This window comes from Phalacrocorax aristotelis, chromosome 2 (genome assembly GCF_949628215.1).
Source record: "Phalacrocorax aristotelis chromosome 2, bGulAri2.1, whole genome shotgun sequence".
Classification (NCBI taxonomy): domain Eukaryota; kingdom Metazoa; phylum Chordata; class Aves; order Suliformes; family Phalacrocoracidae; genus Phalacrocorax; species Phalacrocorax aristotelis.
The window spans coordinates 31,003,960-31,029,707 of record NC_134277.1 but is presented as its reverse complement, the minus strand read 5'-3'; the positions used below and the strand labels follow the sequence as shown (position 1 = coordinate 31,029,707).

Genomic DNA, 25,748 nt, shown 5'->3' with positions numbered 1-25,748 from the left:
CTTCTGTTTGACTAGGTAACCTGGCTCCTTCATCGTCTCCGTCTGTGTCACCACCACTACCAACCATTCCTGAAGTTGTAGCAGAGCTGATCAAAGGCAGCATTTACCTAAGGTGTATCTTTGGCATTCCTTTTGCAAACAGCTCAGTCGGATTCATTGTAACTTGGTCAAGACTTTCTCCTGAAGGTATCAAAGAAGAACTGAAACATGAAACAGCAGTTCATACGTTCTCACTTCTAGAACTAGATGGAATAAACGTCAGACTTGGAGACAAAGTATGTTAAAACATAATTATAATCTCTTTGTATCTTTGTAAATATGGCTCAGTAGACACGAACAGATGTTAGAGACAGAGTTCCAGCACCTTGCTGTAAAAATTCTCTTGGCAGAAGCGTACTGACTCTAGTTGTTTACACCAACGGTGCCCACATGACTGTGGAAACGGCACAGGCTATATCAGTAGTTATCACTGCCTTAAGGTTTTGAGACTGCCTGTTTCATTACAGTATAGCGTGCTTCCAGGAGATAAACGTTTATTCAAGTTGCATTTCTCAACCCTGTGCCATGATTTTGTTTGACGCTGTTAATTAAGAGGATTTTTGGATACAACTGCATCTAAGTGAGAGGCTGTAAGAGCCAGAGGTGGTGAGAAGCTGCGTTGTTGATTCATTAGATAGATTTCTTCCCTTTGAATCAATAATGAGCTGCTGCTTCATGGTTTTGTCTCTATGATCAGATTTAAATTGTTTAATCTCTGCCCTCAAAAGCAGTGGGAGTACCTGCATTATCTTCCATGGTAGCAGAATCAAGAGGTAGGCTCTCATGGTAACTCTGAGGAGCTTAAGCATTGGAAAATCAATAAGCTTTCTGCCTGTATAAACCAAATTAAGGGTTAATTTTTCCTGGCCAAAATAAAAACCAAAAAAAGCATGTGGTTGATATGCATGTGCGTGTGTGTTCAAGCCAAAGCCAGGCTGCTTGGATGGCTTATGGACAGCAATAGCAATTGCCAATCCTCAAAAATCCTTTGGGGACTTTGTGAATAGTTGCCTGACAGTGTTATCTCAGTGACAGTCAAAAGGAAAGGCACAGTCATAAATTAGCTGCTGCTGCTATGAATCCTTGGTTTTTCAGGGTCTGAAATATTGCATGTGTGGTCATCACATCTCAAAATGGAGACAGCAACATAAACAAAGAAAAAATGCAAAACCACAGTGTCTAGTAGCATGGAACTGGTTCAGTGGAGGGAAATCACAGTAAATTCCTCAGCTTGAAAAAGATTATCCAGGCCCATAAGACCCGGAAAAAAGTAGAGTAAGAAGAGGAGGAGGGGGAGGGGATGGTTGTTTTGCATAACCTAAGATCCAATGGGCACTCAACAAAACTTTAAAAAAAAAAAGTGAAACAGACAAAAAGAAGTAAAACCCCCCATATAATAAAGTAGAGAATGTACTTCCACAAGATGTCATGGGGTGCAGGAATGCTCCGGGAGGGATTTGTTAAATCTGTGGAGACTTAGGTTCTTGTTAAACATGACTTAAAGGCCACATACAAACCATCAACAAATCTCTGCACCACTGGTGGTGTGCCAGGAAAAGGTCTTAGGATCCTAGATCTGTTTCTGTGTTTTTTCTTAAGCAGCGCCCCGGCAATTGATAACTTCTGGTGCAAACAGATGACTGGGTGTGATGAATCTGTCAAAATGACCCATGATGGCTGAGTTTTGTCTACATGTGACCACTGCATACCTATTATGCTGGTTTTGCCCTACAGGTCTACTGTAGCAGTTCTGCTTTTTTCATGGAGAAGCCAGATATACAAAGCTCTTCTGTTGAGAGCAAGGAATTTTTTGCAGGAGTTAAGGTAATTTTGAAAGAAAATAATGTTTTACTTTATCTAGTAAGAATCGTTCTGAGTATTGCTACAACAGTGAGTCCTCTGACTAGAAGGCACTCAAAAGGTATTAATTGTGAATAATAGAGCATGTTGTTTGCTGTAGCGAACAAATTTGTCAAAAAGCAGAAGAGTCAAAGTTGTTTCTGTTTCCCATGTACTCAAGGTGCAGGAAGGCTGAATCGGCAACTCGCACACGTAGCAAAAGCCTTGATTTCCAGCAGCTAGAGTTGACTCTGAATCTGCATTTATAAACTAGGAGGACCACGGCTCAAGACGTGAGCCCTGGCATGCTGTTGTTCATTATATTTAACTGCTTCTGACTTATCTGGAAAGATTTTGGCCTCTGCCAACAGGCTTTCCCAGCACATGGCTCACAGGATAGCCTAGGCCAGGCCCTCTTCCCAGCTGGCCACAGGGGTAAGGGAAGGGTGAGGCCAACCTGGTCTGAGCTTAGAGAGGGAAACTGGGACATGGGCTGTGCTGTGCCACTTGGTCAGAGGCCAAACTCCAAGCTCATTTTAATTCCTACGGTGGATATTGCTACAGGGACCCATTTGCTGGCCAGGAATGGGACCCCAACCCCAGAAAGATACACTGCATGTCATTACACGTTGGGAATAGTCCTGTTGACTTAAGGATTTGCCCTTCATAAAGTTAAGCCTCAACTTATGTTTCTGCAGGATCAGGGCCCAGACATTTCTCATGTAAGTGCAAGTCTGTAGTGCACGCTGCAAAGTATGAATGCACTATCTTTGTTTTCCTGTGAGGCTGTGTGCAGGATTTCACCCCATGGACAGTGCTCAGTTGTAGGCCTCTGCTACTGATCTCTAGTTTCATTTTTGATTACACATCTATAGCGAGCTGTGTTGTAAGTTTACGGAGAGGAATCCCAGGAGAAATAAGGCGCTTCCAAATTCTTTTGGAACGTTGTTGCCTGTAGGTAGCTTCCCCCTCCCGTCCGCCCAGACAATACACCAAAGTGTGTGTATTTTAGCTTCCAGAAGTTACCCAGAGAATGCATTTTTGTGGTGTTAATACGGTTTGCTAATTCCTTACCTTTCTAGCTATCCTTTACTCTTGCCTTTTCCTTTTCCTTGCCCCTTATTCCCACCTCTTCAAGACCCTTGCTACTGTGTCATCGTCTTCTCCCCAAAATGCTGCTGCTCTTCAGACCATCTAAGTAAGCCCGATCAAGTGGAGCAGGCCACGCACCATGCCATTCCATCTCTTTTGTTTGTTATACTGTACTCCTAGATGATAGTAAGCAGTGCTGTAGTCTACTCACAAAGCTTGCATTTTAAGTACAATTTCTTCTATGCTAGATATATCCAGAAACATATGATATATCAGAAGATGGGAAGGAATACAGACTGGCAATAGAAAGTAGCATTCCTATTCCTTGTCCTGAGTTTAGCCAGTTTGAAAGTGACTGCAAAATCTCACTAACATTAAATACTTTTGACGAAGGTAAGTATTGTCCTGATTTTTGTTGCATTTTGTACGTTTACTATGTTTTTCTAAATGTTCCCACTGGTCTCCTTCTTTGGAGAGGCTGTTACAATGTAAAATAATTTCTAAAATGTTAAAACAAAATATTCACAGGCAGTATGTACTGCTGCTGAAAGTACGGAAGAAGGTGTCCATAATCCATTACTTGTTGAAGTTAACAGGTGTTTTTGGCAGCTGTGGATATTGGAGCCATATTCTTTAATAGGTAATACAGGAATACTTGCAAAGTTTATAATTCAGTTCATTTGTTGACCTGTGTGTTGCAAGTATTGTATATGCAGTTGTGAAGTCCTCATTTTTTTACTGTTTTTACTGTTTTCTGTAGTACTTTCTTAAGCACAAGTCCTGTGGACCCCAGGAGGAGCCTTGCCTAAGCAGACAACCATTTTTATGTCCCATAAGCAAGCCTATCATGATTTCCATTTGTCTGTTAAACTAGAAAATTCAAAACCATTTTCTTGGGTGTGTGTATGGAGATGTAGAGAGGGGGTTCTGCATGACCAAACCCAAGAAAAATGCATAATTATTTAATTTATTAAAAAGTTCATAAATAAGTATGTATATTAACAGGAGTATACAAAATATTATTTACTTAGAGGAAAACTCACTAATGATGTGTTTTCATTAAAACAGGTAAAGAGCAGTTAGGTTTAAACTTGGCTCTTTCTTCTTGTCATGTGGATCTTCTCCAGAAACCCTGCAATAATGGAATCTGTAGTCAAGCCATAATTTATTTCACTGCTGTGACAGACTTCATGCAGGATGGAGACAGAATTACCAGAATTGCAGTTGAACCTATATCCAGTGAGAATTTCCTGTGGAATGGCTATGTTCCAGAAAGCACACAGGTTGAAAATCTTCATGTTAAGCTCTGTAAACTGGCCAGAAATGTGGCTGATGTTAATGAAGTTTCTATTTCAGTTGTGACTTGCTGACTCACACCAAGATTTCTGTGTGGTCAGTTTTCCTTGTTTTATTTTCATTGAAATGTTGTGTTTTCATTTAAATTTTTTTTTACATTCTAATATTGATATCACTACTCAGATTGATTAAAGGTATAATATAGTATATTTATTAGACTATAAACTAGTATCATAAGATAAACAATGTGCCTGATTCTGTTCATTTCCTAATCTGACATGGCTTACTATGTGCTTCTTTGTTTTGAAGATTATGGTAAAGGATCTACCCACTGCCTACTGCTACTCATTTACTGACCCTCATATAATTACATTTGATGGAAGGTAATCACTGGATTGCTCTTCTTAATTTTAAGTGTGTTCGGATTTTTTTTGTGAGTGTTTTTTGGGGTGTGATTTGTTTGTTTGTTTATTTATCTATCTTTCTATTTATTTCTTTAAAATCTGTGCTGGTGATAGAAATTAGCTGTAGTTTTCCACAACTGCACTCTGTATTTTACGTTGTTCCTTGGAAAATAAGGATAAATGTGCTTAAGTTAGTAAAAGCTTGCCAGTCATTATGATCTTTGTACTATTTGTATTTCTAAATGCAAATTTTGGGGTTGTGGCAAAAGAGTGAAGCAAATGGACTGTTTTCCTTTTCAGAGGAGTATGCCAAGAGACAAGTGGTTACTGAACAGTCTGACTATGAAAGATCCAAACGTTATTAAATATGAACAATGATAAAATGATTGATTAGGCAAACTGTTTTAATGCAAAGGTCTTTCCAATCTACAGCACAGTTTCCCTATTTCTGGATGTCACTGTCTGGATCCTTGTAAGGATCAGGTTGCTAGAAGTTGTCTGCTGTCTAACACTGTGCTGAGTTCATTAATGGCGTTGCAAGTGACATCACTGCTGTCACTTGCACATCACTGACCTTCTTTCTGAAGTGAAGACAGCTTCCTTGGCTGCAGCTGGCATGTTTTTGGTATGCTTCTGTCTTTCAAAGTGTTTCTAATTCATGGAAGGCGTCAAAACAAACACAGGTTCCACACTTGGGACTTTTATATTCTCTGCTCAGCAGAAGCACATTCCTTCAAGTGGCAGGGTGAGGAGGATATGTTGCCTCCAAATAAGGATGTTCAGCCCACACCACCACTGTTATTGTGAACTTGATAACAGAAGGGAAAAGACAAGTTGTAATTGCTTCTCTGATAGCACTGTGACTAAAATCACTGGGGTTATCCTGATCTTGCAGTTCCTCCTTTGGCGGAAATTACAGGGATGGCTTCACTGTGCGTTTTAACCATCAATGCGTTGTGATCAAGCTTTCTTATGAACCAATGATTTACTGTGATATGGTCTGGCTGGAAGCATGATGCTGTGGGGAAAGAACTTTCTTTTTAAGGATAGAGTCGTTTGCTACTTTATTTTACAAATTGAGGAAACAAATAGAAAAGGAACTGTCCTTATTGAATCATGGGTAATCCTATGCAGTCCCAGTAGGGTAGCCATCTGCAGTTTGTCTGCTGGCCCATTGTACACAAAGCAAATCACCATTCTGCAATTAACTGTCAAATGCCATTTATAGCCAAGAGGCTGTTAAACTTGCAACAAAAGTTTGGGGTTTTTTCTTTCTTTTCTTTCTTCCCCCCCCTTCCTCACACTTCCCAGGACTGAATCATTAAATTGGCTATTTTGACTTTGCTTTAGGGAACAGATGGCTAACCCTAAGGAAAAAAAAGGAAGTTGCTATTTATGGTTTTCATCTTAAATAATTTTCATATCTCTGGGAATAAGCACTCCTCATTGCCATCTTAATAAAGCAGACCTTTTAAAAAGTATGTGGCTTTCTAAATCATTTTGTCAAGGGTACTTATGCAGTTTTCAGCAGCTGCCCCCACACGCACACTGCTCTGCATCTTTTTGCTCTTGCTGCATAGGTGTACTGCCGTAGAAACACAAAGGCTGAGTAGTAGCCTCCAGTTCCCTGTCATAAGCACTGTTTAAAAAGTGGCTTCATGTTATGTTCCCATTCACAACTATTGCCTACAAATACTCCACTCATGAGCCGCCTTTTATTCTTTATTTTTCTGCTGTAAAACAGGTTTAATTGTTTTGATTTAGAGCTGCACAGAGAAAGATATGATGGTGTTTGTTCAGAACAAAGTTGTGTGTTGGTTTGTGGGCTGTACTGCTTGGTTTTTCTGATGCAGGAAAATGAGTTGCAATATCAAGGTTCACCAAATATTAGAAATCCGTTTTAAGATAAAGTTGTTGACCTGTGTTGATAGAGTTATATTTGATTTCACCAAAGTGAAATCACGTGATGTTCTTTTGATTCCAGGATCTATGACAATTTTAAAACAGGAACATTTGTTCTCTATAAGAGTACGTCTCGAGATTTTGAAGTTCATGTTCGCCAGTGGGACTGTGGAAGTCTTTACTACCCAGCATCCTGTAACTGTGGCTTTGTTGCCAAAGAAGGAAGTGACATAATTGCATTTGACATGTGCAGTGGTCAGCTGCGTGAGTCACAGCCACACTTGTCTGTAATAAATAGAGACACAACAGGAAGCAATGTCAGAATCACTGAATCCTACCTAGGAAGAAAAGTAACAGTAAGTAGTTAATAATTGCTTGCAGAGGTAGCGGTTATCTCAGCGGTTATGTTTACCAATTCACACCGACTTCAGAACTAAAACATGTTTTATTTTCTGCAATTAAGCAATAGCATAATGTTTATTTTACAATTGTAGGCCTTTGGCCAGTGTTTTGCTTGTAAATGAAGGCTGTTGTCCTCAAAACCAAGGTTGTGTCAACATACATACCTTTCTGGAACCATGTTGTCAATCACAGTATACAACCCTTGTGTGGAAGGCACAGTTTTTACACTCAGTACTCCCTTATTTAGCAGCCCTAACATTCCAAAATGAGGTCCGTGTGCTCTGTTTTGCTCATGCCAGTGTCATATAGGAAGGTTGTGCATGCAGATAATTAAGTATGCCAAATGACATCCAGGGAATTAGAAGTGTAGATGGTTTCTCTAGAGAGTGTGGCCCTCAGATAAAACAGTCACATTTGCTTTTATAATTTCCCGTAGCTTTTCTTTTGTAGATAGAATCGCTGTAGGATTTCACTGAACTTCAAATGAAGCAGAACGTAAAAATTAAGCCCTCAGCTTTTTTGGTTTGGAAGGCGAGCCGTAAAAACAGTTTGCCTTCTCAACTTGGTTTTGGCTATTGGTATAAGACATTTTAAATATTTAAACTTCTGTCTGAAGCACCTCATCAGATATGAAATATTAAGACTACATTAGGCAATAAAGAAATTAAAAGGATACTGAGGAACCAGAAAAATTAAGTGACTTGCTTAGATTTGTACGGCAAGCTAACAATATAAACAGCATTTAAACTTACAGTGGATTTTTTCTTGAGACTTCTAGTATTTCTTTCAAGAGATTGTACAATTACCTAAAATTAAATAGTAAGTATTTGAGACTATTCTGAGCTATCTAGAACACTTAGGATCAGCTTTGCAGGTAGAAAGTGACTCTGTATTAAGCTACTAACATGGAATCATGTAGCTGACAAAAAGAAAGCTGAGACAGGAAAAGAGTTTATTCATATTACCAGAATCATCCCTTTCCATATGTTAGCGTGTGAAGAGTGAGCAGCCCAGCTGATCTTTGATTCTCTGTGGTTCCACAATACACCTGCTAATGATGGATGAAGTTTATGGACCTATAGTGCACCGCCTAGCCGCCTGCTAAGTTTGAGATGTGTAGGGTTTTTATTTACAGGGCTTCATGAGAAGAAGAAATAAAGAATTTTGTCTGATTCAGAAGATTAGGCAAGAATTTAACGGAATGTCTTTACATGCCTGGCTTTTCCCATTTGTTCCTTGCCAACAAACGTACCTGGTTTTAGTAGGTAAAATAAAAATCATGTTTCTCATGATGATATCATCGATCTCTTTTTTAGGTTTTGTTTTCTTCTGGAGCTTTCATTCGTGCTGATGTGAGTGAATGGGGAATGAGCATTACACTTAGGGCACCCAGTTCAGATTACAGACATACAATGGGACTCTGTGGCACCTTTGATGGAAGTGCAGAGAATGACTATCACACTGCAAGTGGGGTGGAAATCCCAAACCATGCTAATGTTCCTTTTTCTTTTATTAAGGAATGGAGGTAACAGAATGCTTCTGTTTCAAATGTCCTCACTTTTGGTTCAACTCTTCCTTCACATTCTTAAAATCTTGTCAAAATGATAATAAAAAAAAACTTCCTGAGTTTTTAAGTTGTTAGAATGCCATCATTACATTCCGTAATTACTTTCAAAGAAAATTGAAACTGAAGTGCTAAATTGGTATTTAAGTAGTGTGATGTAAGGTTTTGAACAAAGCATCAAGGTATGCAGAAAATATCCACTCTTAATTCTTCTATTATAAGTTACTCTCATGGTTTTGTGATTTAACTGGTCTTTAAATATAAGCTGCGGACTCTGCGATTTGTGCTGTAGAAGTACGAAACAACAAAAAGCAAAACAAAAGTTAATGCTTTACTAAAACAATGAAAATAGTTCAGATGCAGTTTCATCTTTTTCTTTCTTCTCTAGAATTTCACCAGGAGATAGCTTGTTTGACAAGACACCTACTTCTTTAACATCTTCTAGAAAAATAGCCTTCTGTGACTGTGCACTTGAAGATGCTGGATTATATCAACCAGTGAATAAACCAGAGACAGTTTCTCAGGCAGAACTTCCTCTGTCTTGTAAAGAAAGTGAAAATGGTAGATTTCTTTCTTTGATACCAGACCTGGATGTCACTGCGGAGTATCTCGGTCCTGTTGATCTTGTCAGAGGCTTAAAGAAACGTTCATCTGCACATCACATGGATTCATTTACACTTCTGCAGAGGAAGGATAGTCAAACCAAATCTCATGAAACATCACTAGTAAACACACGTGTCTCTACAACCTTGGTGGGAAATACCCGTGTAGAAAGAGAAGAAACTTCAAGCTCAGGCAGTAGAAGAAATTCTGTCTATTACAGTAGTCATCTTCACAGAAGTCAATCTGTGATAAGCAGGGGGAAGCGCCAAAATTATTATGAATACGATCCAGTATTTCTATTCCAAAGTCTTAGCCAAACAGACTTAGAGGGATATAGTTATTTTTTCCCAGAGGACCATGCCACTGACACAGACCAAAAGTTTCTTCCTTCTTGGCCCACACCGTCTGGCCTCACTGAGTCTAGCGCTTTGTTACTATGCCAGCAGGCAATAGCTAATTCCAGTATAGGAAGATCTTGTGGCGGCCTTCTTGGCCGGCGAATAGAGGATGCAATCAATATGTGTGTTAAAGATTTGCTGCTGAAAGATGACCTCAGTTGGGCAGAAGCTTCCTTAGCTCTTCTAGAGAATGAATGTGAGAGAAGAGTTTTAGAAGAAATAAATTTCAACCGACAGGAACTTGAAGGGTCGGTTGAGAGCCTTCTTAGTGCATTAAAGTGTCCCAGTCTCTGCAGTGGTAATGGGGAATGTACAGAATGGGGCTGTGCATGTTTTCAAGGCTACAGCTCATATGACTGCAGCATACTGTCTGGTAAGTGGGGTGAAAACAGTGAAATTCACTTAAATAATATTCTTAATGTTTGTGCAACATGCATTTATTCTGCTGCCTTTCCCTCTTACTTTTGTACGCTGACAAGGGTTCCATACAGCGGCCCTGTTCATTATCCAGCAATTTAGTTCCATGGTAATACAGCTGTAATTGTTTTTTCTTCAGCCTTCTTGTTTCCGAAGGGCAAAACACAGCCTTAGTTTCTAGTATGTCAGATTTAAAAAATGTACCACTCGGTGAGTTTGCAATCCAGAGTGTTGCCCCAAATGATTAGCTATGTTTTCACACACTGTTTTCTTCAGGGAAGATCTGCCACATCCACCTATTCCCTAATTTTTTATAGTCTATGTGATCCTGTTTATTAGTTGTAAGTGGGATGTTTTTCTCTTTGGCGATGTTACATCTCTGTAAGCTGTTAGGTGGGGTGGGAGCAGAATTGATGGTAAAGAAAAAAGAGCTACAGCAAATAGAGCTGGGCAGGGTTTTTTTTTCAGTAAATAAGATGTTCACTAAAAATTTAGTTAAGCAGGTACACTGGAAAAATATGAAAAGTACTACAAAAGTCAAAACGCTTTCAAAACAAGATCTGTTGATATTCTGTTTTGCAATGGTGTTTTTGTTTTAGTGACCTATTTAAAAGCAAGTAAAGAGGTGAAAGAATAATAAAAAGAAATATTTTATTCCTCTTGAAGTAAAATAAACTCGTTTTGCTTCATAAAAACTATTTTTGAGTGTTCTAATCTGTCAGTTTATTTCCTGAAATAACTTCCACCTGAGATGTTTTTGTTCAGCCTCAGAAGACAAAAGCCTAGCTTTAAAGTTAAGATTCATTTTAACAATAAAAAATGTTTCTGTTTATGCCTTTCTTCAGCTGGGTCCAGATTTCGTTATTTACAAAGTTTTCTTAGTTGGAGAGAGAAATAAACGTATTGCTTAATGTAAATGCATATGAATGAGTTAATATACTGACATTCATTGCCTAATCTTTACTTTGAAGACCAGGCTCCAGAAATTACAGAGCTGGAGAATGCTGGGCTCTGTGATATTCGACAGTATGACTGCACATCAGTGAGAGCTTTTGGACGTGGCTTCAGGGAGTCACTGAATCTGAAATGTGAAATTATCAAATTACAGGTAGGTCTCCCTGAATAGTAACAACTAGATTGTAAACTTTCTGGAGAACGAGGGGAAAAAATGTCTAACATATTATTCATTGATGCGGGCACAACCCAATGCTTTAGTAGAAGCAAAAAGCAAGGGCACTCAGCACTTTGCAGCAGACACTCAAGTCTTTGCAAGATTGCCGGCTTCTCCATGATAAGAGAAATACAAAACATAATGGGAATGTTCAGCAGCCAAGAGGGAGATAACAGCATATGGCAGCTATCCATCAGAAAAGGGCAAGAGCAGCCCTATTAGCAACAATCCGTACATCATTGTTTGGGTTTTTTTTTGGAATGCTTATGGAGAGGAATTGAAGTACCACTTCTTTGAAAAAGGACAGCACGGTTAAAGACATTACTAGATTTCTGTCTCAAATCTAAGGCTTGAAAAAGCCCTTCTATAAATGTAATAAATCTGTTACTAAAGGAGAAAGGCATTTTTGATGTGTTGTCCATTTCCCTGGGTTAGAATGCCATGGCTATTTAATGATATATGTCAGCTTTATACCCGGGGTTTTATTGCACTGTAAACTAAGAAGAATCTGTATAGAGGGGCCGTTGTTACTCAGACCTAGAATTTGTTCAAGACAAATTTACAAGCAGATTACAAGCGTTAGCCTGGAATAAATAATCGGCAATTACAAGTTTTTATGTCATGTTAGACCTGAGCATAAAAAAAGCTTCGAAGTAAAACTACGTTTCATTGATGTGGTGATGGTGGTGGGGTGGGAGGTGGCGAAAAGGCAGCCATTCAATGGGAAAATGTTGTTCTTGTGACAAAAATTTTCCTTAGCTAGTTCCAGCAGATGATAAAATTTGACAGATTAAACAATGTTCAGTATAGATTTTTCTTAAACGCAACATGTATCCACTCCTCTGTGAGTTAGCTTGAAATAGTAAAGTAGAGAGTAAGTTTATACTCTATTAGGTTAAAAGACTTTTAGACCAAGCTCACAGTGAGACAAGTATTGGGAGTTCACTTATCACAGTTTGAAATATCTCAGTTTTAACTCATGGCAAGATATAACACTCTTTGTGGTGGTGTATTTGGTTCCAAACTGCAAAAACTTTCTGTTTAGTCACTTTTGTTGATGATCTTGTCGCTGACAAGAGCTGGGTTAGAAAATGAACACTACTGCTGTTATCTGCAGTTGAGGAGGAAGCTGAGAATTTTTTCCTTGCAAATACAAAAGAAAGGATGTTTGGGGCTTTTTTGTTTTGTTTAGTTTTGTTTAGTTTTGTTTGTTGAATTTTCAGGCTGGAGTAATAGTGACTTCATGCAAATGTCAGTGGACTTGCAACAGTATGGATCTCCATGTATTTTGAGATTAAACTTAAACAATCAAAATTTCATAGAAGAGGTATTTTGGCAGAATTTAGAGCTAATACACAGTGATTTTTTTTCTTTTTTTATATTTTCACTTTTGAAAGGTTAAACCAAATCAGTCGCCCGTGGGCTGTCCTGCCATGTTAGGAAGGATGTAGATCTTGTGCATGATACTAAAAGAGGTGTTTCAGAGAATTCTGTATTGAAGTACCTCACAGATTCAGGACTACTGCACATCTCTTGATAGGGGTTTGTGTAGGACATGGCCAAGGGACCTATAATTACCCAGATCCAGAATTTACTAAGATTTTTGTAAAGGCTGACAGTGTGTTTAACTTCCCCAAAATGAAAATACAGTTTTAGTTTCTTCTTATTTACATTGAACTGCAGAAGTAAGTTTTTCTATGAGCCTAACAGGCTATAATGCTAGTAATCGGAAGGTTTTTTAATTGGTTTTTGAAAGGGTAATATGTTCCTGAAAAAATTATCTGTACTTGCCTCCAGCTAATAACAAAAGGTTTCGGGAGAAATAGACTGCATCACATTTCAAAGGTTACAGTACTAAATGCACTCAAAATAACATGCTTAGAAATATTTAGCTGTTATACTTTTACTCACCCTTGCTGTGAATTCCTGAACTGAGTATACGGTGAAAGGAAAGCTTTGGTTTTCAAAAAAATGTTTGGTTGGAAGAAAAATAGCTCATATGTCTTTTCAGCAAAAGTTTTTATTTTTCTTTTTTTTTTGTTTGTTTGTAAAAAAATAAATATGCAAGGCCTTACCAGCAGGTGACTCCCCATGTCAGGACTGGGACTGAATAAACGTCCCAGTTGGTTCCAGTAACTCAGAAAATGTTGCAGCTCAGTAAAACCTAGTCAAGCTCAAAATTATTTTGATCTTGCTGTTCTCTTGATTCTTAGTCTGTCTGGATTCTTACTCCACATCAATACTTTGGTCAAATAATATTATCATCCTTATTCTGTTACCTTGAACTGTCAAGGTAGATCTTTGGATGACTTGTCCTCACTGCAGTTCAGAAGAAAAGTCTACAGGGTTAATGGTGTAATCTATTGGCTTATGCAAGGGCTTAATGGCTAACTGCCAGTGTTCCCCCCTCACACCCAGAATGATACCCGAGCCCTGCCAAAAACCTCATCTGTTCCTATGACAAAAGCTTGTCCTGTGGGAGCAGAGATGGAGAGGAATAGAGGCACTTATATGTCAAATCAGTGTTGTTAGAGAATCACCCACTGCTTAATCCTCCCATTACTCTCCAACTGGAAGAACTGTTTGTCCATGGCAATGCAGTTCCAAAGGGCTTTCTTTGCCTTTTCTTCCACAGTAGCATGCTTAGGTAGAAATCTATGAGTGCAAATAATGGAATTTAATATTTCCCACTGCATTCTAATCTGGAGACATTAAACTTGTTCAACCACTGTGCAATACATGTTTTTTTCTCTGATAAAAATATTTTCATAATGTGTTTCACTGAAAAACAGATTTTCTGTCTTAACATTTAGTATAATGATAGACAATGGATTCCTGGAGAACCTCTGACTATGCCAGCTGCCTTCCAAAATGCCAGGACTGTTGATTGCCAGTTACCAAATGATGGCCAGCAGTCTGATGTCATGGATCTGGTTGATGATAAACCCATTGCCAGGTGGCAAATAAAGGTACTTGCAGAAACTTCAAATATTCTCTTACGGATCTTCCTATTAAAATGAAAATATATTACATAGGTATTATCCTTTTTTTAATGGTACTGATGGTGGAAGTCAGCTTGCTTAACTTGGGGTCTCAGTTTCATCACCTAAGCTTAAGTGATGAGTGCCATTTGAGAATGTTCTCCTGCAAGGGGGCTGGTAGATACAACCTAGGGCCTACAGAGACACATGTGCTCAAGAATACAAGTTTAAGGCCAGGTAGTTGCCCTAGAGAATTTCAAATGACATTAGACACATTTTTGGGAAAATTGAGTTGACCCCAGTCTACAGGTACAAATCCCTCTGTGAGGCAGATATGTGACTCTTATTGAGTCAATAAGGTCAATAGAGCCTACACGCTATTCAATTTACCCTAAAGTAGACACCTACATGTGGTTGGTCAAATATCTGCCTAGACTTATTGGCAGGATTGATTAGGCTTCTGATGACTATATGAGAGTTTAAACAGCTAAATGTAGGTGTCTATCAATGAGTGGAAGCTCATGGTAGCAGTCTACGCTGGTGATACGTTGATACCTGTGTGGGTTAATCCATTTTCACTGTACATCTTGCAGATTTCTAATGATGGATTCATTTATAGCAACTCTAAACCAATGACATTATATGATGGAGCCTGTCAGATATGTGAACCACAGGAATCTGGGTTATGTACATTAAAGGTATGCATTTCATTACTCTGTATGTTTATTATGAAAATACGCATCTTTTCAGGCCGAAAAAAAGCTAAAAAAATCAGCAGAACATACCCTGTTCTTGTTTCCAACAGAGATTTTCCATGCACAGAAATAAGTGCAGAAAGAAGCTGGGATGAGGCAATTTTGCATTTAAAAAATCAAACTAAAAGCACTTGATATAATAACCAAATAAAACCAAACATGCTGTCAGTTGTTTAGATTTACAAGCAACCTTAGTTGTTTAGAGGAAGTGTAGAGCAGATCAGATTTTATTTGACACTTTACAAATTCATCTAGATTTACTCTTTGATAATGAAAAATTAATGAATCACATTGTCATTTCTCTAAAAGGAGAAGACATGCAACATAGATGGGCTCTGTTACGGTGAAGGTGATGCAAATCCAACCAGCCCTTGCTTACTCTGCAGACCTGACGTATCAAAGTTAACTTGGTCAGTTGTTGAAAGTAAGTTCTGAATAGTTGGGGGTTTTTAATAGCAAGAAGTTGAAAATCTACTGAGTTTTTAAATTCATGGAAATAGTGAAGTTTTAAGTTTAACTAGTTAAGTGTTTCATGTAAAGCTTAGTACCTGCTACTTTAGCTTGCAATTTGATCTTCATTTTCATCTGACAAATCTCCTAATTTCTGAAAATGGTATTTTGTTATCCAGACCGTACATGTAGAAGTCAGGCTTTTTTTTTTTTTCTCTTGTCCTGCCCCCCATCCCATTAGCCATCACAAATGACTAATGAGAATTAACAATTCTCAGCCTAATTGGCACTTTGAAGTCTTTTGATATTTGGTGCAGCTACATCCACAAATGTTTGACTTCAGCATTTAGGGAAAAAAAAGATATTTTCCAAAAATGACTCTGATACCAAACAAGAGGACACAAACTGAATTAAATGGCATGTCATATTTCTAGCCACTTAATATTTGGACATAATCCACATCGATGGCATAGATACATGGCCTAAACAGACACTTGAAAGTATATCCAGGGCTGTCATACTTCAGTCCAGTTAGAAACCACACTATGAAAAGATAACCCAAGTCTAGATTCATTATTTTCCTTCTCCATAGTACAAAGTTCTAGCCGAGAAGTTGTAGCATTTTTTGGCTCAGATCTTAGTCATGGGATATACAAATCATACTGGTCCATTCACCAAATGGTCCATTCATCTGCTTGGATTGTGAAGGGTCCTGTACGAGCGGGACTTCTGGTGCCTGTCTTCCTGAATCTTTTCCTAGTTCAAACTTGTACTGAAAGCCAAGGTAGCTGTACCTATTCCAAAAGAATGAAACTTGATTGAAAAGAATGAAATAAAACTCATCCATCAGTCAGGGTGTCAAGGGATTTCCATGTTAAGCCACAGACTGGAATTCAATATTGCCAAAGTCAGAAACGGGAGAAGAATGTAAACCAGGGGCAATTCCCCAAAACCAAGGAGCACAACCTTTTCTCCAGATTAGATGATATTAGGAACAGGGTGTCAGAATGTAACTGCTGAGATACTGATTACAGCTGCTTCTCCCTTCGTGGTTTCTGCCGTAGTTGGTGGGTTTCTGCTTGGACCGATCACTTCACTGTAACCCAACACTTGGCAATCTTAACCACCTTCTTATGTCCTAACTTCAAAACCTACACTCTCCCCAGGGCTTCTGCTTCCCTTTTTCACAGAACTTGTCCTGGTGCTCGGGTTTTGTTTGTTTTCACCTGGTATCTCTAGAAATCTAGTTACTCCTGCCAAATAGGTTAGAGCTCAGCAGTGCAGGCATCTAAATAGACTAAGATTTACCAGTGAGTGAATTGTTGTGTGGTTGAAATCCTTCCTACGAACAATGAGTGAATAATTTATTCCATTACCTCATGCTCAGTATTGCCAAGATAGTCACTGCAGCCCATTCCCAAGTATTGCTCAACCACATCTATTCATTTGTTAAAGGGAACAGCAATCATCTCTGAGTTTTATCACTTCCTGTACTTTCATCTGCAAACAATCTCTGCATAGTTAAAATACAGTGGTTAAATTTGATAAATTATGAGTTCTTTCTATGTGTAGATGCACTGCATCTTTACAAGCTCTTCCATAGTATAAGTAATTTCTTGGTTATGTTGTTACAGTTATAATGAAAATATCTAGTGTTTTTCCTGTGCCATTCAAATGACATTAGAATTTAAGAAACATAATTGCATGTGATTTCCGTAATAGAAAGATATGCTCCTTTTAATTTTTATAAGTATATCACAACTTTTGCTTAGAAGAGGAAAATATCTCCTTTGTTACAGACAACCAGCCTCCAGTGCTTGAAACTTTTCAGGGTATGCTACAGACCTTTTATGGAGAAGACTTTGTATATCAGTTCTTGGCTTCAGATCCAGAGGGCTCTGCTGTTCATTTCACATTGGATTCTGGTCCAGAAGGTGCCAGTCTTTCCCCATCAGGTCTCCTTGTGTGGAAAGCTGTGTCAATGAATCTCCATAAATTAACATTTTCTTTGACAGATGACTGCAATGCGAAGACTAAGGTAGAAATAGAGGTAATGAATATTACAGTAAAGTGAGACCTACTAGTAAGATGTTTAAGATATCTAATTACAAAACTGATTGCTAGTTCATTAAAAATACTGTCTTACTGGATATGTCTTGTAGGTCAGTGTAAAATCGTGTGATTGCCAAAATAATGGCTCGTGTGTGACAGACATTAATTTCCCGCCTGGAAGTGGAAGATATCTTTGCGTGTGTGTAGCTGGATTTGAAGGTGATCTCTGTCAAGTGAATACTGATGACTGTGAACTTAACCAGTGTGGTATTGGCAGGTGTGTGGATGGAATAAACAGCTATTACTGTGAATGTCCACCTGAACTTCAAGGTAAATTGCTACTTCAGTTACATACATTTATCACATTCAATGATAAATAGGAGTTTCTAATTTTATGTCTACATTAAAAAATTTTTTTTTTTGACTGTAAATAGCATATTGTTAGAGTATGAGGAAATTTTATGGTCTTGTGATAAAGTTATATGATATACTTCAAGATTTTTCTTGCATGAATACAATGGTTGTTTATATCATGAGAGCAAAGTTCCATTGTTTTCCTCCACAGCAGTAAACTAAGCAACACGGTGAAACATAGGAGTGATGAGAGTGGTTACAGTGTGATTCCTCCTATGCCTGCAGATACACATGTAGTCCCCACAGCCCATCTTCTCCGTATTCCACAATAAGCAAGATACTTGATATTAGGTGAAAAAAATGTGAATATCAAACCTAGTCAGCTGTACTTGTTAGATGTACTGAAATACTTTGTTGCAGTTGATAGATGCCCCTTTTGTATTTCATCACTTGCATACATTCTGCTTTTATCTTCTAATAAACACTGTCAAAGTCTGGTGACACCGTATTATTAAAAAAAAAAATCTGTATTTCAATGCAGGTAAAAATTGTCAAGATGATGTAGATGAATGTGTATCCAGTCCTTGCTTCCCTCGTGTATTTTGCTTCAATACTTTTGGTTCTTACTATTGTGGTCCATGCCCAAATAATCTGCAAGGAGATGGGATGTCATGCTATGGTAAAATTATTTGTTTTTCAGAAGAATGCTATTATCTTATTGTCATTCAGATAAAGTATCTCTGGTTGTGCTTCATGTTTCTAACAATAACTTAGAAGTCTTCAGTAGTCAGCAAAACAACAAAACTGTGTCTCTGTTGTTGGCTGGGACAGAATCTCAGTTGATGACAACGTCAGGCTGCACTGGGTCATGGTTTTTCCTGCATTATTTTCATAATATGAGCAGTTAATGAAACAAAAGTAACTACTAATATGCCTTCACATTTTTTGTTTTTAGAAAGCTTTGAAGACACTAATGTTGAACGAAAAGATTCCACAGGAGAAATTGGAGGAAATAAAGGTGATTTTTTTTCATGAAGAAAATAGAATTTCTGATTCACATACTGATAAGAATATAGCTGGCAAATAAAGGTTCTAGTCAGTTTTATGTTATTCACTTTAATTTTTCAGTTTGACTCAATTCATTACTGGGTTGTATTCTGATCTGAAAAATGAGACTGAAATGCCAATATCAACAAATCCCTTAGGTCAGTCAAGTCATTTTATTGACAGTGCGATGTATGACATTCTTACCGTTGCCTTCTGTTTTTGTGACTAACCACTGACATAAAATAGGTAACATGGGGATAGGGACATCTGTTATGAGATAAGCAAAAGTTTATGGCATTATATTGAATGCCATTTTCCTACTTTAACTCAAAGGAAAGGTGAAGGATATGGTAGATGAATGTCTTAATTCTAAAACTCTGTAAACTCTGTTGCTGGCTTTTCTAGCTCTGTGCCTGCTGGGGCTTTCTTTGCAGGAAATTCTCGTGTCTCATGTGTCTTTTCCCTTTACCTCTGAATTGTTAGTGGGGGAGGAGGAAAGATCTCTCAGTCCACTGCCAGTGCTGGATAATTCTTCATTGGCTGCACAATGGTTTGCTTTTCAGCAGTGGGAGACAGCACTCTGTGATAAGATTCAGTAAAGTTTAACCTTTTGTAGACCATTTTCTGGTACCGTTCTAAATGGGGCTAGGGACAGAGCTTAAGTTAGGTTGGATAATCTCCTCCAGTTTCATTCCTCCTCTGCCCCATGATGCTAAAAGCTCATAGGCGGCATTTTGCCGTTCTGGGATTACAGTGCAATATTCCTTTCCACAACCCACCAGACCACCTTCTTTTCCTGGGCAGAATATGAAGAACTTTTCATTCACTTTTCAGTCCTTTAATGAGGAGGCTGAGTCAGTCTCTGTTGCTTATAAAACATCCCGGTAATACAGTATGAAACATCGCATTACTAAAACCCATGCAGAAACTTTAAGAAAGTTGATTAAAAAGTTTGGAGAGTAAAACATGGCAATACTTTTGCTACAAGGTGGTGGATTATTCACCTGAAATAATGTCCATGGTCCATTAGTAAGTATAAACATGTACATACTTGTGATTAAACACCTGCTTCTAGACTCTAGGCTTATTACTAGCACTCAGACACACTGGTGAACCATATCTTTTCTTTCAACTCTTTCAGTTATCTAGTTGGGAGCAGTATATGGAGCTGGTAATTTGTGCCGACATTAAAGCTTTTTATTGACCCAGTATGAGAAAATCTCTGCTCTTTGCCTCATACAGATAGTGCTTTCTCCTTATCTTTCAGTCAAAGAGCCATGGTAAGGGTGGGAAAGGATATAGCCAGGATACCTTGATGTTCTCCAGTTCTGCCAGTTAGGGGTTAAGTTCTACTGCATACATATATTCTGATGCAGCACATGGAGAGACTTTCTGAAGCACAGAATGAATAGGCTGTACATTTTTCTGCTCAGAAGATGGTCCCCACTCTCAGAAGGAAAAAAAGTCTCATAATATTCCCATGCTTTTCCCCCCTTTCTTTCAAACGTGCTGTAGGTTTTCAACAGTCATCCTTTGAGAAGGTTTTAAGCATCTCAAGCTATATTCCCAGTTCTACAGATGTCCCCAAAAGATCTGTTTCTATAGAAGTGGTCAGTAGCAGCATTCCACCAGCCTCCACAGTAAGAACTATGACCACTTGGAAGTCCCTTAATTCTCAGAGAAGTGCTTCTGTACAACCTGCCGTTACTGGAACGGTTGCTCATGCTCTCAGCGCCATCAGTGGTCGCGTTGCTAACATGGAAAGGAGTTCTTCAGTACATGCTGTGATGACTGCATCTTCAAGGAGCCACGCTGTATCACCTGCAAAGAAAACAAGGGCACAAGCTGAGACCCACAGCTATTTTGAGACCAGCAGGAACACTTCTAGCAGCAGAACAAATATAAGCAAAGGGCTTGCTTTGCCAAGCAAAGCATTCAAAGGTGGAAATGCTAACAGAGTTCAGCACCTATTAGCCAGGCATAAAGCGAGTCCTTTACCTTTTGTCCTTGTTGAAGTCACTGTCCCACCAAAAATGCTTCCTGAAGAATTGAGTGAAATAGTGATTCCTGAAGCAGTAACCTGTGCCGATTTACCCTGTTTTCCTGGCGTACCTTGTGAGCCAAGTCAGAGTGGAAGCGTCAAGTGCGGTCGTTGTCCTTATGGTTATTATGGAGATGGTTTCACCTGCAGAGGTATTGCACGTGACTGCAATGAACACTTTGCAGAAAAGAATCTTGTGACGTCTTTGTAACTTGAAAGTACATTGTTACCGTGTGATCAGTGAAATGCATAGAGAATTGAATTTTCTCACATTATTAATTTTGGCATAGCCTATAAGCTTTTAGTTGTATGGATGCACTTTAAAATATTGTTCTGGTGTGTTTTGGGCTCTGCTCTTATGAGCAGGGACCTAATGGATTCTACGTGATCTGTTCATTATGTTAGGCAAGACACAGTTGTGTTGAAATGCCACTTTCATTTTCCTTATTTCTTTCTTTGATTTCTTTATTGCCTTTCAGCAAGATGTAGACAAACTTGTGGCAAAAATATGGAGTGTGTGGCACCCAATATTTGCAAATGCAAGCCTGGTTATGCTGGTTATAACTGTCAGGCTGGTGAGTATAGCATTTTGATTTAGCCTGTGGAAACTCATATCCACAAATTAATGATCTGAAGATCACTGCTGATTTTTTTGTACAGCTCTGTGCCAACCTGATTGCAAGAACCATGGGAAGTGCATTAAGCCCAATGTCTGTGAATGTCTACCAGGATACAGTGGCTCTGCTTGTGAGGAAGGTAAATAGAATATTTTTTGCTTTCGAATCCATAAATACCCAAAGGATGCTGTAAATAACTTTCATGACTCTTTGTTCTGACAGCAAAGAGGTGTGTTCATTTTACTTTTACTGTAACAGAACTCTTGAGCAACATATTGGTATATACTGTACTTTTTTTGCTATACACTGTGGGTTTTGCTTGTGACTGGCTATTCCTAAATTTAGCTTTCACAGGAAGTAGAGGAGTTCATCAGTGAATGTAGATGCCTCTAAGCTAAGCAGTCCCGAAGAGTGGGGAGTCCTGTCTGGAAATTGTCTCAGAATGCTTTTCTTGAGAGTAACCATTGCTGTTGGGACTCTGTGCACTCCGTTAGAATTAAGTTCTTGTTACTTATTCTTGTTAAAAGGCATTGCATACGTTTCCTTATTTTATTTCCAGTTCATTGCTCGCTGTTAAGTATTAACATTTCCCTTTCTCTAAAGCATAACCAATCCATGCATCTTTTTAGAGGTGATATCTTGAACAACATAATTCTGTATCTGCAGCACATTGTAAACCACCCTGTCAAAATGGAGGCACATGCTTGGCCAGAAATCTCTGCACCTGCCCATATGGTTTTGTGGGACCAAGATGTGATACAAGTAAGCAAAAAGGCACGAGAAAAGAATACAGAACATTTCTCTTGTTCTTCAGGAGCAAGAAATCAAATTATGGTTTAAATTTTCTATGAACTCTGTCTAATGGTAGCAAATGATATAACACCTGTGCCTCTTTGAAGGCTCCTGTACTTGGGCGTTTTGAACATCAGTTAGTATTTACACACAACTTTGAAAACATAATGTATAATAAAAATTGCGAATAGCTTATTTATCATTGATGAATGTGGAAACATTGAGCACGTTGCGTGTGTGATACTACCTTCAGAACAAACACAGATGTTTAATATGTCCTTACCACTCTTTAACTTCAATCATCTTAAACTGGTTAGGCGCTGGGGTACATTCAGAAGTTGGTATCAGTGAATGGGAGGTCAGACAAACTGGGATACAGGAAAGCTGAATTCAGAACCACATTATGGGGTCTTTTTCTTTTTTTCTTTTTTCTTTTTTTTTTTTTAACCTGGCATGAAAACTAGAAAACATGCTGTGATCATAGCTGAGAAATTTGAATTAGTCTCACAAATTGTCTTTTACATATTGAATTCTACATGCTGCAATTTGGCAACTCCAAATTTTGCATAATTTCACACTGGTAATTTTTGTCATTTAGAGAGACCAAATTCAGACATGCCATTCATATATCTCATTCACCTGAATGTGCCACTGCATTATTGACCCTGAATTGAGAAAGTCCTTTGTTCGTCTCCTCCTCAAATCCCAGGACTTTTCATTCTCAGTTTTCTTGCTCTAGTTTCAATTGTGACACAAAAAAATTCTGCTCTTCGTTAAGCAGACCTAAAGAGAATGAGATGTTGTCCTGAAGAGTGATTCATGTTTTTCCACAGCCATGATACTTCAATGTTTTTCTTGTTAGTGTCGAGTCGCTCTATGCACGCAGCTACACTTGCTGAAGTGATGGAGAACACTTGAGTGAACTTCCTTGGAGTCCATCAAATCCATCACGTAACATGGTCCATTTTTCTCTTACTATTGAACTTCCCATTTTTTTTAGAATCTATTTGAAAATTTCTAGGTTTTTAACACTGAATATAAACAGACCATGGAAAATTACATGGAAAGACATTTTATTTACCTGGTGCTAGCTTTTTATGGCTTTGAGACTGGATAAATCTATTCAGCAATGCCTCTCCAACTTCAAAGGTGGAATTGTATGTTAATTCCAGTGTTAATATTTGGGAAAGAACTGAAAAATTAATGAAGCATAACTTGTATCTCTCTCTCTCTTCCCCTGCCCCTTCTACTTTGTTTTTGCTCAACTTCTTGGATGGTAGTGGTTTGCAACAGACACTGTGAAAATGGTGGTGAATGTCTTACTCCAGACATCTGCCAGTGTAAAACTGGGTGGTACGGACCTACATGCAGCACAGGTAACACTCCTGCAACTTCTGTGTTCCTGGGACAGTGTCTGTACGACCTCCCATAGTCTGAAATTTGGAACGGCATGGTTCAGACAGCAGCGCCGGGTGGCTGCTGACTGCCGCAGAGCCCCCACACTCCCTCTTGTCTCTGCATGTTAGTTCTGCTGCCAGTAGCACCTCTGGAAAGTCCAATACTGATCCTAAAATTTTGGGTAGAGATTTTGTGTGAGTGGTGTTACCTGCAGTTTTCTTAGGTGTTTAATTCCTGTCCTTGCAAAAGAAGCACATATTTTATAGACTTTATTTGGATGTCATGCTTCCCGCTCTTCCTGACCTTGTTTCTGCAGCAATGTGTGACCCTGTGTGTCTCAATGGAGGTTCCTGTACTAAGCCAGATGTTTGCCTCTGTCCACATGGATTCTTTGGTGCCCAGTGTCAGAACGGTAATCTTTTTTTTTTTTCCTTTTTTGTATCTTTTGTCCCCCTTCTCCCATCTTAGCTGCCATTATGAGGAAATCCTGTGAGGAGGCAAAATTCACAATCACGTCATGTACTGAGAAGTGGTGCAAAACAGAGATTACATTACTTTTTAGATTTTATGACTGATTTAGTGAATGTCCAAGGAGAATGGAGACTTGCCTTCTCTTTGACTCAACTTCTGAGCTGTTTTCTACCAGTTCCATTGTATATTATGTAATCTGGTTACTCAAGTACACATACAGTTGCCAACCTTGACCCCTTTCTATCTGATTTTGTCTTTACTATTGACATAGGCACCAATCTTCATTAACATGATTTTTATGAGACAGGCCTGATAGTGCAGAACATCCATATAAGCTGTCAGAATGTTTGTGTTGCACTCTTGTTTCCTAAAAGTATATCGCCAAGTCAAACCAAATGCAAACTACAGCCTTTTCCTCCTGTTTGTATCTTTTAGCTGTCTGCAGCCCACCTTGTAAGAACAATGGTCATTGCATGAGAAATAATGTCTGTACTTGCCCTGAGGGGTACACAGGCAGAAGATGTGAAAAAAGTAAGCCAGTGTTAAAATCCTTCCAGGATGCAAATGAACCAATATTCTGTAATCAGTTAAATGTATTAAACAGCAGATGTCTTTGATTTTAAGGTGTCTGTGAGCCAAGGTGCATGAATGGAGGACGGTGCGTAGGGCCAAATGTTTGCTCTTGCCCTTCAGGATGGAGAGGAAAAAGATGCAACACTCGTAAGTATCATGTAGTTAACAGGAGAGCCATACCTTCAAAATAGTATATGACTAAAGGACAGCTCTATGTACACAAGTAATATGAAGTTAGTGCCAAAGAACTCAAGAATATACACACATTGGAAAAATAATGGTCTATAACTTGGCAGCAAAATTTTGGATGGAGAACTAATACCATGCAGTTCTTAGGCTTAATCATGAGACCAAAATATCTTTTAAATTCTAGTATAGTAAATAATAGTTGTTTCTTAATTCTTGTCTAAATAAGAAACGTCTGTATTTCTGCAAGAGCTGAGTCAATGAAGTGAAAGAATTTCAATTTGTGCTGTAGGACATAAAAGCAGATATAATAGAAAAAGAAGTACAGTGAAAGACTGGAAAACTGTGGAAACAGTGGGAAATGATGGAATGGAAGATGCAATGGGCACAAGCTCTTTAGGAAAGGTAGAAATAGGACTGTGATAGTAGCACAGCTGTGGGTCACATTGTACCTTAATGAAGTTATTGATGATGCATAAATAAAATGTCGCAGCATGGATAAAAGCACAGTCTGTATGAAAATCAGCATGAGGATGGATGGTGGAAATCCAATAGATAAAGTCTGTCATAGTACCCACCTGAGGCTCGGATATTGATATGGCCAATGAGCTCTCTAATGGCACGGAGGAAAAAGTTTTCCCTGTATTACTTTCTGTAATTATTGGAAGGTTGTATTGAAAAATATTTTACCCATATTGACAGGGGTGAGATATTCTTGGACACTGTGGAACAGGGGTTTGATTACCAACTAGTTAGTTAACCAATGAGAAACAATAGTGGTTTAGATTATGGCTTAATAAGCAAGGATGAGTATGCAGAAAAATGGGTCATAGAAATTAACTTTGGATCAAATGTTCGTGAGTTGATTCACTGTGTGTTAAATTTCATGACAGACAAAAGATCT

General features: G+C 38.5%; 1 protein-coding gene across 8 annotated transcripts in view; it reads left to right on the top strand.

Annotated features, from left to right (window-relative positions):
• Positions 1-25,748, top strand: part of VWDE (von Willebrand factor D and EGF domains) — a 41,588-nt gene that overhangs the window by 11,272 nt on the left and 4,568 nt on the right. For 5 of the 8 annotated variants that reach the window (XM_075082931.1, XM_075082933.1, XM_075082930.1 and 2 more), the window contains exons 5-28: positions 16-275; positions 1,774-1,863; positions 3,219-3,363; positions 4,039-4,253; positions 4,576-4,649; positions 6,655-6,928; positions 8,291-8,499; positions 8,927-9,912; positions 10,928-11,064; positions 13,941-14,096; positions 14,702-14,806; positions 15,173-15,287; positions 17,113-17,363; positions 17,476-17,695; positions 18,261-18,398; positions 18,675-18,737; positions 20,282-20,959; positions 21,287-21,382; positions 21,468-21,563; positions 22,091-22,186; positions 23,497-23,592; positions 23,931-24,026; positions 24,521-24,616; positions 24,710-24,805. In XM_075082931.1, coding sequence (XP_074939032.1) covers positions 16-275; positions 1,774-1,863; positions 3,219-3,363; positions 4,039-4,253; positions 4,576-4,649; positions 6,655-6,928; positions 8,291-8,499; positions 8,927-9,912; positions 10,928-11,064; positions 13,941-14,096; positions 14,702-14,806; positions 15,173-15,287; positions 17,113-17,363; positions 17,476-17,695; positions 18,261-18,398; positions 18,675-18,737; positions 20,282-20,959; positions 21,287-21,382; positions 21,468-21,563; positions 22,091-22,186; positions 23,497-23,592; positions 23,931-24,026; positions 24,521-24,616; positions 24,710-24,805 — 4,788 coding nt within the window. The remainder of the gene's footprint in view (positions 1-15; positions 276-1,773; positions 1,864-3,218; positions 3,364-4,038; positions 4,254-4,575; positions 4,650-6,654; positions 6,929-8,290; positions 8,500-8,926; positions 9,913-10,927; positions 11,065-13,940; positions 14,097-14,701; positions 14,807-15,172; positions 15,288-17,112; positions 17,364-17,475; positions 17,696-18,260; positions 18,399-18,674; positions 18,738-20,281; positions 20,960-21,286; positions 21,383-21,467; positions 21,564-22,090; positions 22,187-23,496; positions 23,593-23,930; positions 24,027-24,520; positions 24,617-24,709; positions 24,806-25,748) is intronic. The other 3 variants (XM_075082932.1, XM_075082935.1, XM_075082936.1) reach the window with 3 other exon arrangements.